Source organism: Magallana gigas, chromosome 9 (assembly GCF_963853765.1).
Source record: "Magallana gigas chromosome 9, xbMagGiga1.1, whole genome shotgun sequence".
NCBI lineage: Eukaryota > Metazoa > Mollusca > Bivalvia > Ostreida > Ostreidae > Magallana > Magallana gigas.
In genome coordinates this window covers 27,196,212-27,210,335 of record NC_088861.1, presented here as the reverse complement: position 1 = coordinate 27,210,335, position 14,124 = coordinate 27,196,212, and the positions used below count along the sequence as shown (strand labels likewise).

Below are 14,124 nucleotides of genomic sequence, written 5' to 3'. Positions count from 1 at the left end.
AGAGAGAGAGAGAGAGAGAGAGAGAGAGAGAGAGAGAGAGAGAATTTCTTGTGAACAAAAGATCGAATGGATTATGAATTTTCCGCAATCCGAAAATGGTCGCGAACAAAGGAAAAAGTATATGAATACTAGCGAGAAAAGTCATAAGAATGCAATGTGCACATGAATACTGGTTATGAATGTTCTACATAGCTATACACTCAGAAATAGATCTTAATTATTTAAAAAAAAAAACCATGATATTCCTCGTGCACATGGGATGATGCGCTCCCTCTTTTGATAAGTTGTTTAAACTAACGTACATGTAGATTTACTTCAAGAAAACGCCTGTTTCGATTTTGTTTTGTTTGCTTTTATTTTTTTTGTAGTAAATTGAGGGAACTCTCCATTTTACCCACAATTCATACATACATATCATACAACTTGTAAATGCCTAAACGACATGACAACCACTTCTCCAAGTACAAGGGTAAATAAGCTTGCAAAAAAAAAATTGAAAAATTCATGATTGTGTTTCCTTGAAGCTACAAGTCTTCAATATATATATACATGTATGTGGGAAGGTGGTACAGTATTCAGTATATTCATACGCGGATCTAGAGGGAATCGGGTTGGGAGAGGGGGATCCCACCTCCGACAATTAATAAAATTATCGGAATCTCTTGGACCCCCCCTCCCCTACTACCCCCTGGAAAAGTTTCTAGATCTGCACAATAAAAATTTGGCAGCCACACATAGTCACGGATTTTCTTCATACTTTTCAGTTTGAATAAAAAACTAACACAATTTCTTTGATGTTATGTGTTCCCGTTGCCATGGTAACAGAGGGTAAAGATTTAAAATGGCATTTTATGCTTATTTTTATGCCATTGTGAGTAATGGCAACATTTTGGGGTTTCCAGGGTAGAATGTATTATGAAGAAGTTTGTCATTTTTTCAATAGAAAAAAACCCCACATATTTTATAAACGCATGTTTTATAAGTATTTCCATGGTAACTAAACAAAAATTCAAATTATGATTTCTTCATTTCATTTGAATTTAAAATACAAATCTTACATTTTTGTGCACACTATTATGATTGTGAAATTAAGAATTTATTAATCAATATAGAGAGAGAGAGAGATGTTAATTCAGAATCTGTTCTTAGTCATTCTTTTTAAAGTATGTGTATTTTCAGTATGTGTGTAATGCATGCATTTTCCATGAAATTTAATTTTCGGAATAACCTTAACTTTAAAATATCAATAATAATGTGTGGTTTGGAGTTCCACCCCACCCCCCCCCCCACCCCCCCCCCCCCCACCCCCGCCCTTTTTGGGAAATTAAAACTTATTAAATTTATACTACAATTACAAAAAATAGACTTTGGACCTTTCCTGGAAAAAACTATCCTTTGGATCCCCATGGGAAAAATCTCTAGAAACAGATGTAAATGCTGAACTTTTATTTTATTTCCGCTTTCGCTCTAGTATGGTACTCGCCCCCGCCACTGCGTTTTCACTTTCACTCTTGTTCCTGATATCAAAGGTCCATAACTCTGTAGGCTGAATTGACTTCTTACCACAGCAATTTTGTGCGGGCCTACCAAATTTGATTTCAGTTTAATGTGCTCGTTATATTAAGAGGGTTCGATAGTCGTGGCCATGGTTACTGAGTATACTGTATTGGTCTCCTTTACAAGAGATGGTGTATATATAAAAATATAGGAAAATACCCAAATTTAAAAAAGTAAAATGTATTGATTTTTTTCCTTACTAAACTTAGAAGGTAAAATATATGGATTTTTTTCTTCCTAAATAATAGCGTATACTTAAACAAATCACATCTTAAAATTTTAGGCAGATCTGAGGGTTAATCTGTTGACCATCCAGCCTCCTCAATATTGATCAAAGGGAGATAACTCATACATATAAAATAAAACTGTTAGGTGAGTATTGATAGACCAGGTGTTGTACAATCAAATATATAATGAATTCTTTGCTAGCCAAGTATCAAACTAGTATACTTGTACCTTAAAGGAGTAGATGACCACTATTAATGTAGGAAATCACAATCAGCAAAGCAATATCATATAATATCTTTAGAATCCTTTTTAATTTAAGATACACATCAAACTTAAACCACTGAAACCCATTTAGAAGTAAATTACTTTTATTGATTTTAAAATAACAAGGTATGCAATTTTTTTTAACATGGTCCCATAAAAATGGGGGGTCAACTCTATGTTAATTCAATTTTTTGCATGTAAAATTAAGAAAAATCTTTGCTGCGTAAAAAAGAGGGCAGCCCCCCCCCCCCCCCCCCCCCCCCCGATGCTACTGATGATATGTGCCTGTAACATATGTATAACATGAGGTGGTAGTGTTTTGACAAATCAAAATCCTAATTCGGTTGGAGTAGGGGGGAGGATTGACTGCGGTGCAATGTTAATTATTTCCCAAATAAATTTTTTTCCAGATTAAAACACTAAGCGGTGAGAGTTTAACACATTGAATGATTCACTCATCCATTGATTATGACTATCTCTATCTTGGCAAAAAAAATGGGGGACATATGTAAAATTAACTTCGAATCGAATATAGTATCCAAGATCTTTTAATTATTTATAGGAGATTTGTATCTAAATACTCAATGTCAAATTCCAACATCTGTGGCAATTTTTGAATCAGAGTCAAAAAGATTGTTAATTATTATCGGTAATAAGTCTGAAATCTATAATCTTGATAATAATTATACATTCTGAAATATTGATCCCAAGGCACTTGATAATGTAAACATTTCTTTTCAGAAGTAGGTCAAGTTCTCCTATCTATTGAATAGTTAAATCAATTTTATAATTATACATGCACACATATTTCATTTCACTATAGTTAGAGAACTATCTATAGCTAAGAATTAGAAATATTTGCAAATGTCAACAGCATTTAATGTTATAATATAAGAAACCACATTAACAAAATACTGATTATTTACATTAATTTACATATAAAACCAGTTTATTTACATGTAAAATATACAGATAGTAAGTAATCATATGTACACGAACAATACACAGTCTCTGAATTGTGACAGTCACCGCAGTTTGATGAAACACAACATATAAAACGATCACAGTTTGCTAAAACATGGATTTTATATAGTTCTAGATAGTTTGGTGATGTATTATAATATTTAAACACAATCAGTTTATTTACTGACATTTGATGTTCACTTTGTAGACATGTAATAATTATTATGATCACAGTTTGTTTACATGTAACACTGGATTTTCTTCACTTTACCTGTGAAGCATTCAGCCACAAAGAGGTTGTCTCTGGTGTCCACACATAAACCATATGGATATTCTAAATGACAGTTGTCAATGCAGCGGAGGAACTGTCCGTCCTGATCCAGGATGTGGATACGGTGGTTCTTGCAGTCTGCTATCAGGATCTGACCCTGGCTGTCTGTAGTGATGCCGACTGGATTAAATGATCCCTTGGTAGTAGAGCGAGGACCGGTGTAGGTAAAACGGAGTTTGCCGGCCTGATTGACCACCACTACTGAACTGGCTTTAGTGTCAGCTACACAGATATCTAGGTTCTTGTTCTCACTGATGTATTTAGGGTATTCATAATCAGATGAATAGAGAGGTTGTCCTTTGTCATCGTATTGAATCGTTTGTTTCTCTGTAGAGCCAGAATAACGCACAACTTTTGCTTGTTTCTTATCATCAGTGATCATGACAACCAGGAGGTCACCAGAGGAGGTACTACAGACATAGAGAGGATACCACCCCTGTAGTCTGATCACTGTCTGTATCTGTGTATTCTTCACTATGTTCACAGTTCTATCATTGGGATCAGTATAAACTAGTTCACCACTCTGTGTCACTGCTATGTCCTGTGGTATGTTCCCTGACTTGGTTTGGATTGACTTCACTAGTTTACTGTGGAGGTTGTAGAGTCTCATCATGTTGTCATTACCACATGTCCATACCTCATCATCACTCAGACAGGACACACTGCGTAATTTATTAGATTCTCCATACTCTGTGTTTATTTCTGTGATGATCTGTGGTACATCAATGAGCGGTCTGTCCAGGGGAGAGGACTCAGCACCGGGAAAATCCATTGTGTAGCCCTGTTCTTCTGTTTTGAAAGATAATGCTGACAGAGAACCAATCTGCTGATAAATCTGTTCTTTGTTAATCTTCTGAGGGGTGAATCTTGGTAAGGAAACTGTGAGTTTAGGAGGCAATCTTCGGAATTCAGCATTCCTGGATTTGTAGGTAGAGACAAGGCTGATATCATTGGAGTTCAGTAATTTCTTCAGATCAGCAATGCACTTTGTGATTTCAGAAATGGTGCGTTTGATTTCATTTTCCTGCTTATTCAGGACAACCAGGTGTTTGGATTCCATTTCATCCACGTCAGATTTCAGTTTCTTGATGGCAATGTCTATTTCTCTGTGCAAGTCTTCTCCATGTTTGTTTAGAGCTGATGTTAATTTCTTGGAATTTTTATTTAGATCAGTTTTCTGAACTGGAATGTTAGATGCGATCTCTTGGTATTTAGGATAAATGGTATGTTCTAATTCTTGAAGATCTTTTTTTAAGGCTTCTCTCTTAGTGTCCAGTATTTTTAAAATGCCTATTAGCTTGTGTCCTAGATGTTCATTAGAGGAAACACACTCCACACAAATAGGAATGTCACATTGTTCACAATGAAGGTCACATAATTGTGTGGAATGTTTGGAACATTTAGGATTTAGTCCCCTCTTCTTAAATGGCACTACTTTGTGTTCTTTGGATTCATCTAAGAGATGTTTTCCAACGCAGGCTACACACAAATGTATATGACAAATGTCACAGTACATAGGGGGGCCCGGGGTCTCACAGAGATGGCACCGTAACACATCCTGGGCCCAGGTACGGCGGTCCATGGTCAGACACCTTGATGAGATATTTAGACGATTTCTGAAAGAATAAAAGAACAGTTACATGAATGTTATATTAGCAAACTTGTTTTTATTAATTCTATGTCATTTTTGTGTGTGTAGTCTAAAGTGTTCTCGCATGGAAGGGAGGTAGGATCGCCCCCCCCCCCCCCCCCCCCCCCACACTCTACTGACTGAGCTATAGGGTTAACCAGTTTCAAGTTGTGTCCCTCCCAATCTCATGCACAGGTCCTGGGGTGGGGGTGATTTTTATTTTTCAAGTTGGGGGAGGGGGTTTCAAAGCCCTACTTTTTGGTAATTTTACTTTTGAAAATTATATTACGTTTTTCTATGAGGGGTAGGTTCCTGGGATTCCTGACACACTCTGGCCGTCAGGATCCGCTCCGCGCATTCTCCAACTTTTATAGGATTTCTTAGTCGGTCCGTGCGCCCCCCCCCCCCCCCCCCCACACACCAATAGCACTGGTCTACAGTTTGTTCGGTAAATGATGGTAAAACATTAAAATAATGTCCACGATGCCCACTGTACAATTTTGACTATGTTCTTCATTATCATTTTTTTATAATCATGTTACTTATTCATTAACAAACTACAAACCTTCAAATTCCCAACATGGCGATTCGGGTATTTTCTTTTCCGGGTCTGGCTACCTGTACAATCGTCACGTGATTTCTTTATATGTAGGTCAATGTGTCGCGTCCTTCCTGCAATGTTCAAATTATATTGAAAACATGTTTTATTGTGATTGGACTCACACTGAATATTGACAATGGTTAAGAGGTATTTTTCCATGGAGAAGTCAAATGTTAGGACGTGCTTAACGTAAGTGTATGAGGCCGGGGGAGGGGGTCGAAACCGAGGTTAGGCGCGGATCCAGAAAATTTTTAAAGGTCGGGAATTGGGGGAAAATTTGCTGGCATAAAATACAGCATCGTCTCTAGCCACGTAGATGGTAGAGAATTATAGATATTTTGCGTGTTTTGCGATGACGTAAGTATAGCTGCAATAATATAGCCCTCCCGATTTTTTTTTGGGGGGGGGGAGGGGGGGGGGGAGTAAACATCAGATATAAAAAATCGGGGAGGGCTACATTATTGCAGCTAATGTAAGTACAGTACATGTATGCTTGCAGGAATTTTTTCAGAGGAAGGGGATAGGGATGGTCGCTTGGAGACACACCTATGATTAGGGGGTCCAGGGAGTGAAGTCATTAGAAGCTTAATTATCCAGGTTTTTAAAAAAAATATTTTGAAGAGTCATACGAAACCGTGAAATTAACCTCAAAATTGGTTGATAAATTATGTTCAGTAGAAAATGCATTAATTTGAGTGAAAATAAGAAACATTGCAGTCAAGGGTTTTAATTAAAGTTATGTTTTCTTTAAGAAGGGAAGGTAAATATTGTATAATATCCAATACACTTGTGAGGTAAGCCCTCAATTTCGGGTGCGGTCACATGTACACTTATTTTCGAAATACCTCCAACAGAAGAGAATTGAAAATGCAACAATTTGGGTCTACATTGGGGTTTTACACTGTTTGAAAATTTATCAAATTTTTGATCAAATATAAATACAGTCGATTTTCTTCCATTAATAAAGATAGCAACAGCATAAATGAGAAATATGGAACAGCGTATTCACCATGTAAATTTCCTCCATAGAGGATAGCGAGCACATTTATCAAATCACACATTTCTCATTAATTTATTGAAATACATGATATTTTCTCTTTGAAATTTGTATATTGAAAACTTATACATTTCTGATGATGACACTTCAGTAATTTTATTTGTTGAAGTTTCGTGCATTGAATATCCCAATGACTGTAAATCCTGCATATATCATACAAATGCCTTCGTCATTCTACGTATGCAAGAAGTTTACTATATAACTCTGTCCCGAGTTTTTGCTTCCATCACTTTTTGCTTGATATTTCAATAATATATATGGTAAATACCTTTGTGCTCAAACTACGTTCATCCACTAATATGAAAAATGTCCAGATTATCTGTTTTGAAACGCCCCCTCTACCGCTTTAGGTTTCAATACACATTCCAAAATTGAAAGTCTCACAGAGAATTTGCATTGCATCAGCCATTAATAAGCCCGGATGATAACGTTAAAAAATTGCGCGATGTATTCCGAGTGTATTCCGAATGGAGAAAAGATGTAAACATTTCCCATTATAAATCTCAAGTTTTACATAGGAGTATATAGAGTAAATCTTTAAAAATCTTCTTCTCAGAAACTAATCAGCCAGGAAAGCTGAAACTTGTGTGGAAGCATCCTCAGGTAGTGTAGATTCAAAGTTGTGAAAATCATGACCCCTTGGGGGTAGGGTAGGGCCAAAATGGGGGGTTGAAGTTTTACATAGGAATATATAGAGTAAATTTTTAAAAATCTTCTTCCCAAAAATTAATCAGCTAGGAAAGCTGAAACTAGTGTGGAAGCATCCTCAGGTAGTGTAGATTCAAAGTTGTGAAAATCATGACCCCTGGGGGTAGGGTGGGGCACAATGGGGGGTCGAAGTTTTACATAGGAATATATAGAGAAAAATCTTTAAGAATCTTCTTCTCAGAAACTAATCAGCCAGGAAAGCTGAAACTTGTGTGGAAGTATCCTCAGGTAGTGTAGATTCAGAGTTTTTGAAAATCATGATCCCTGGGGGTAGGTGGGGCCACATTGCAATTGGGGGGTGTTAAAGTTTAACATAGGAATATATAGAGTATGGCTTGAGCAGTGCCCTCATATTTTGATCATGAAGCCTGCAACAGACCTCTGTCACACCTGCCAGTCCTTTTCGTCAACTCTTTCATGCAGCGGCAATTTGAACGAAGAGGAAAAAGAGGATATTTTATCAAAATATCAAGAGCACGTTGGACATGTCAAAGAACAGAGGGACCATTACAGGGATCAGTGTGCTGCGGCCAAATCAACATTTGTCCAACTCACCCCAGGGCAAAAAATAAAAGGTATTGCATATTCATTCTAAAGTAGGATCATGCATAATTAAATGTATGTGTGAAATACCTAAATAATATTTGTAAAATATATATTTATTTACATGATTTAAGAATAAGTTAGTATCATTTTGAATGTATTATAATAAATTAAAATTTTTTTAAACCAAAATATAAGCTATATAGCTAATTACAGTGTTTAATGTAGAAGTGTAATGAATTCTTTATTTGAACTTTGCAAGTAAATGAACTCAATTTTTTTTTTATATTTGTTATTGAAACACTGCCAGTTTAGTTTTGCCAAAAAATAATTAAGTTTTAATGTTTTGTATCTTTTTCTTAGGCCAGCCACCCTGCACATTGCAGTCTGAGTTTCATTATAGCTTTGACTATGCACAACAAGTGCATTATCCTCACTATGCACAACAAGTTGGGCCATTGTTTTTTAAAACACCTAGAAAATGTCAATGCTTTGGCATCTGCTGTGAGGGATCAGGTACATGACTATGATTCTTATCAATATCTTTAAATATACACCCTATGAGAATACATAATTATGTACCATAAAATCAAATTTATCTGAAGAGGTCTACTTTTGTGATTTTAATGATTGCAAATTACATAGTGAAATAATTACTTCTTTTTTTATGAATTGAATGTAATGATTATACTTTTAGGCACCCAGATATTTTATCTTGTGGATGAAGCTCAGCACTCAAATAAAGGCGCAAACACTGTGACCAGTATGCTGCATCACCATTTCATGTGCCATGGTCTTGGTGAAACAGATGTCAAGCTTCACATGGATAATTGCAGCGGGCAAAACAAGAATAACACAGTCATCGGGTAGATATCTCATAGAAAAGTGTAAATTGAAAAAAAAAAACTTGCACTTGTTAAGTTTTGTGTAAAATATAAGTTTGGTTTAAGTTGCCATTTAATCTATATGTACTGTATTTGATAATGTCAATGAAACTTATTATAAGGTGCTCCCCCCTATTCAAGGGTAAGGATCAAATGATTAGCAGATCAGAAATCTTTAACTTACCGTAGGAAGAAAATTGTCAGTTTGTAGTTTATTAATGCATTAAGTGTCCTCTATAACAAGAATGATTTTGCATGCTAATGATATTTTTTGCAATAGATATGGTATGTGGAGAGTAATGACTGGTCTCCATGAGTCAGTGGAATTTTCAATGATGGAAGCTGGCCACACCAAGTTTAACCCAGATTGGCATTTTGGGTATGGAAAGTTAAATGGAGGCACTCGAATGTTGAAACCTTAGCGGAGATTGCTGCCAGCGTTTGGAAATCCTCCAGGAATGGCCACAATGTCCCGCAGTTGGTGGATGATCCTGTTGCTCCTCTCTTCTTTTATGACTGGGCAACCTTCTTCAAGAGGATCTTTAAACCAATACCCAGTTTAAAATCATATCATCATTTTAGGTAATTTTATAAATAGATAGACTAAAGTTACACATAATACATATCAGTCTATGATTTGTATCCAATGAGTTTTTTTTTTTTTCTATCACCCAGTTTGTGGGTAATTGTAAGAATTGCTTTGAATGTTTCAGAATGGACAAAGATCATCCTGGTATTGTGTTTGTAAGGGAGTACGCAACAAGTCAGGAAGTGGCAGTCAACATCCTCAAACCTGGTGCAGCAGTTGACCCTACTGTTCTCCCATCAGTGATTCCTCCATCAGGACTTGATTCACATAGACAATGGTATCTATTCAATGAAGTTGCTCCCTATTGTGTAAACAAGGAAAGCTGTCCAAAGCCAACCATGCCAAAACCCCTCATCAAGATAGACTCACCATCACTGACCAGGAAATGCAGCAAATGTAAACTGACTGGACACAATAAAACAACATGTAGAATATAAACTAAGTTATATCTATCCATTTAAAATGTGATGATACTTCAATGTTCACTTAAATACTGTATTTGTTCAACTTCTTTTCATATTTTTTTTCAATATTGATTGATGATTGGATGAATGAATGGAAGGCTGAATGAAGGAATGAATGAATGATTGATTGATTGATTGATTGCATAAATGATTGTTTTAATTGATTAAAACATGATATTCAATTGTTACAAAGTTTCATTTCTTGATTTATAAAAGTGGTTTAATTTTTTTAAACACGAATTACTTTTTCCATTGATAATCATTTTACTATGATCAGTTATTTCATAGAATGCTAACAACAATAAGGTACTGCATAGTGCATACTGTACTTAATTTATCTGGTTACAGCTGGTTTAGATGGGTAAATACATGATATAACTAAATTGAAGACTGCTAAACAATAAAGAATGCATTTTAAAGTGTTTTGACATGTAACTTAATATGTGTTACATGTAATCAAACAGATGCAGAATTCATGTAGTAATTGCGCAGTAATGCACATTAAGCAGAAATGCCTACATAGTACAGCAATCTTTGTGACGTCATATCTCAAAAACTAGCTTGTATATGAGAGTAAAATTTCATAATATTAATTTTGGACATATAAGGTGTAAGAATAAGCAAAAATCTCATTTTTGAAAATTTCCTCATTTGCACCCAAAATGTCATGACTGGTCACAAGAATTTTCAGAGTTTGATGTAGCTTTATATCCCATATATAAACAATACTCAACATGTGATGATACAGTCATTTCATGCATATCTTTTACGAAGAACTATACATGTATATGATATGTTAAATTTGGCCCCTGTAATTCTCCATTTTTTAAAGAGTTTCTGGTACAATAAAATGTTATGTTATATTTTAGAAGAGTTGATGTAAAATATATTTTTCACTTAATTATTTGATTTATTTGCACTCACTGGCAGTATATGACGTCAGAAGTGACGCTATTTCTATAATTCAATCAGAATCAGTCAAAAATTGACATTTTTCTTATCTTTTTATGGATGGGAAATATAGAGCGCATGCTTGAACAAGGAAAATTGTTTGGTCACTTATTACCCTTGGCAAGATAAATCTCTGATTAAAATATTCTGTTTGTTCAAGCATGCGCTCTATGTTTTCTGAAAGAAAAACTGCTTGAAAACAAGCTGTTTTATGCTAAAAATACAAAAATGGCGGGAAAGGTTGTCTTTACGATGTCATATTTCTAAATTGTGGGCAGTTGAATCAAAATGAACATTATGTAAAAACATCACATATATATCTGTACAAAGAAAACAAAGAATTACAGTATAATAATGATGTTCATTTTAGGGGGCCATTTTAGGCCCATATCATATATAGTCCTTTATGCTATGCTATGGTATGTGATTTTAATGATATGCTATGAGATGTGTATGCTATGCTATGAGACTTGTTTGCTATGCTATGAGAAATTGAAATGAAGGGCTTAATGATATGGTATGCTATGCTATGAGATTTGAACAAAAACGCCTCCATACACAGAAGAGTTCCACACCTTTCGCAGTAAAATAAGAAGAAGCCAAAGTTTACCACAAATATATTATGTAAACATTTATTTTTTCAAATAAAAACATTTAAAACCGAGTTAAAAGAATGTTGTATGCTATGCCATGGTATGATATGACGAATGCGTTTCTATGAGATTGTATGCTATGGTATGAGATTCAAATGCTATGCTATGAGATTTCAATGCTATGCTATGAGATTTCAATGCTATGCTATGCTATGGTGTATGTTGTAAAAGATATGCTTGAACTGGCTGTATGACTATAAAATCATCCTGTTAGAAAAGGGACTAATGATTATAATTAAACATAAGAATATCCAGGGGGAAAAATAGATTTTATTTATACAGGATCTACATGTATGATTGTACATTGTTCTATTGTTCCTCAGGTGAGCGATGTGGCCCATGGGCCTCTTGTTTGGTATACGTGAAGGTTACCATGATGGAAACTACAACTGTCTGCTTGTGTCAGTCCCAGTAATCTGAATGTAACATGAAATGATTCAAGTAAAGTCAACAATAAAGTACCGTATGAAACAAAGCACCGATCAGCAACGTTACATGTGATATATTTTAATAAATAATGAGATTTTTGAAAATGAGCTAAACAATGCATCTGAAAGCGGTTTTAATAATGAATGTTAATATTTACGCCTGAAAATGGATTTACCAGTAACTAGTTAGATTATGCATTTTTACAATTGTACATAATCATGTTTTTTTGTTCAGAATTTATGGAGGAAATACTCAGTTGATGACAAAATATTAAATCCTCTCTCACTGTATTACTCTTCAGCTGTATTGACATGACTTGAATCAAAGTGAGCCTGGCTCCAACAGTTACCTACGATAACTGATGTCTTCATCACTGACATCTCAGATCCGCTCCTCATATCAGTCAGAAACATTGATGAATAACTCTATTGGTCAATATCTAAGAAAATGATATACTCCTCAAAGCTCACCATAGGTCCACACACACACACACACACACATACACACACAAACACACACACACATACACATATAAACATACACCACGGGGTTCTGTTCTCTGTGGTCACCCTTCGAAGCTGTAACTTGGTAAGAAGACTTACACTATACATATATACATGTAGGGTCATACATCTCTACATACAGTTGCTCTTCACGATGTTAGTGTCTGGTATGTTACCATGAACAGTGACGCCCAAGACTTAATGAAGATGAGGCAGCCAAAAAGGATGTAACAGTGTTACAGAGATTAGAGTTTTCAGCAGACCTCATCAGTCTTGGGCAGTCACAGTTCAATGCCAGCAACCAAACCTTAAACAGTGTTGGTAGATATATATATATATACATTTCAAAGTCTAAAATGAGAACAAGAGACTTATCTAGAATTTACAGCTATTATTGTAACAAAAATATGCAATACAATTAGGTTTAAAAAGTTACAAGCAGGTTCTAATCAATATTTATTCATATGTATTTATATATTAAAATGCTTACACTGAAACTTTCTATTTAACCAATATTTATCAACATATACATGTATTTATACATTAAATGTTTTGTGTGTACACACTGACCAGCATAATAAATTTGCATATCCCTCATATTTACTTTTCAGTGTTATTGTCATAAAAATAAATATGATAAACTTACCTTACAACGTGTTGTTATTTTACATTGGGTTCATTGAGGATAAAGATGCACCCCATTACAAGTCTTGTTAGAGGAAAAACAAGGGAGCAAGTTGACAGGTGCCACTCTCCGTGAGTTTACAGTATGGTAGTGTGATCTGCATAACAAAAGTAATGATAATGTCAGTAAAATGGACATAATCATCATTGATCCGTTGCTTGGCAATTCAAAAAATGTTATAATTCTGTAAGGTCCATGTTAAATCTATTGCAAGCAATGCAGCTAATTACACTATATACAGAGAGAGAGAGAGAGAGACATCACACCAACCATTTTTTTTAGGTTGATTATGCATACACATAGCAAACAAATAAAACAAAAGGACCAGGAATAACTAGTATGACTGTGACATCACTTGTGTATGTATGTGCATGTACCGGTAGGTCCTACCATGTAGGTAATTGACGGCCAGTAGAATCTCCCGCGTGTACACTCGAATGCTCTGTTCGGGTAGACTCGCCTTAGCCCCCTCCTCCAGAGTTCCACAATTACAGTACTCTATAAACACCAGCATTTCATCCAGACCTATAATATATTGGAAGAACAAGTGAGTAAGCTGACATACCCGATACAAATTTATACAATCTGTTCTGCTGTAATGTAAAGCTATAGCCAGCAAGTTACATGTATCATAAGTAATGAATAAATAATTTTATTAATATACTCTTTTTATTTATAGGTTATTGACAAGTTAGTCCAGAAACATACTTATTAAAGGGAGTAGATGTTAAATGAATTGCCAAAACCTCAGTGGGACAGAGATTTTTTTTTTTTAGATCAGAATACCTTAAGCCACCTTAATGGAATAATTATCCTGATACATGTACAATGTACTTTAAATTATCTTTAGTTTGCAAGTAGAAATATCACTGTCAAGAATATATCTCACATCGTCACAAACCACTGGCAATATGTATGATCCTCTTCCACTTCGCTGTGGTTGCACGACACAAAAATAACTCATAAATTCTTACAGTATTAACCAATGCGAGTAAAGCATAGTCGGAGATTGACCTTTGAAGCAACCTTTGATTATCCAATCACAGTTCACAAAACAGACAGTATTATATCATTGCTACAAAGG

General features: G+C 35.2%; 1 protein-coding gene and 1 non-coding gene across 2 annotated transcripts in view; one reads left to right on the top strand and one right to left on the bottom strand.

The window, feature by feature from the left end:
- Nucleotides 1–2,963: 2,963 nt before the first annotated feature.
- Nucleotides 2,964–14,124, bottom strand: part of LOC109620061 (E3 ubiquitin-protein ligase TRIM71-like) — a 130,465-nt gene continuing 119,304 nt past the window's right edge. The window contains exons 2-3 of the mRNA XM_066070937.1: nt 5,539–5,591; nt 2,964–4,959 (exon numbers count right to left, since the gene is read on the bottom strand). Coding sequence (XP_065927009.1) covers nt 3,252–4,925 — 1,674 coding nt within the window. The 5' untranslated portion in view covers nt 4,926–4,959; nt 5,539–5,591 and the 3' untranslated portion in view covers nt 2,964–3,251. The remainder of the gene's footprint in view (nt 4,960–5,538; nt 5,592–14,124) is intronic.
- Nucleotides 6,382–9,965, top strand: LOC105330507 (uncharacterized). Its single transcript, XR_010709860.1, has 5 exons — nt 6,382–7,914; nt 8,246–8,398; nt 8,580–8,748; nt 9,047–9,348; nt 9,480–9,965. It is a non-coding gene; the product is annotated as an uncharacterized protein (transcript).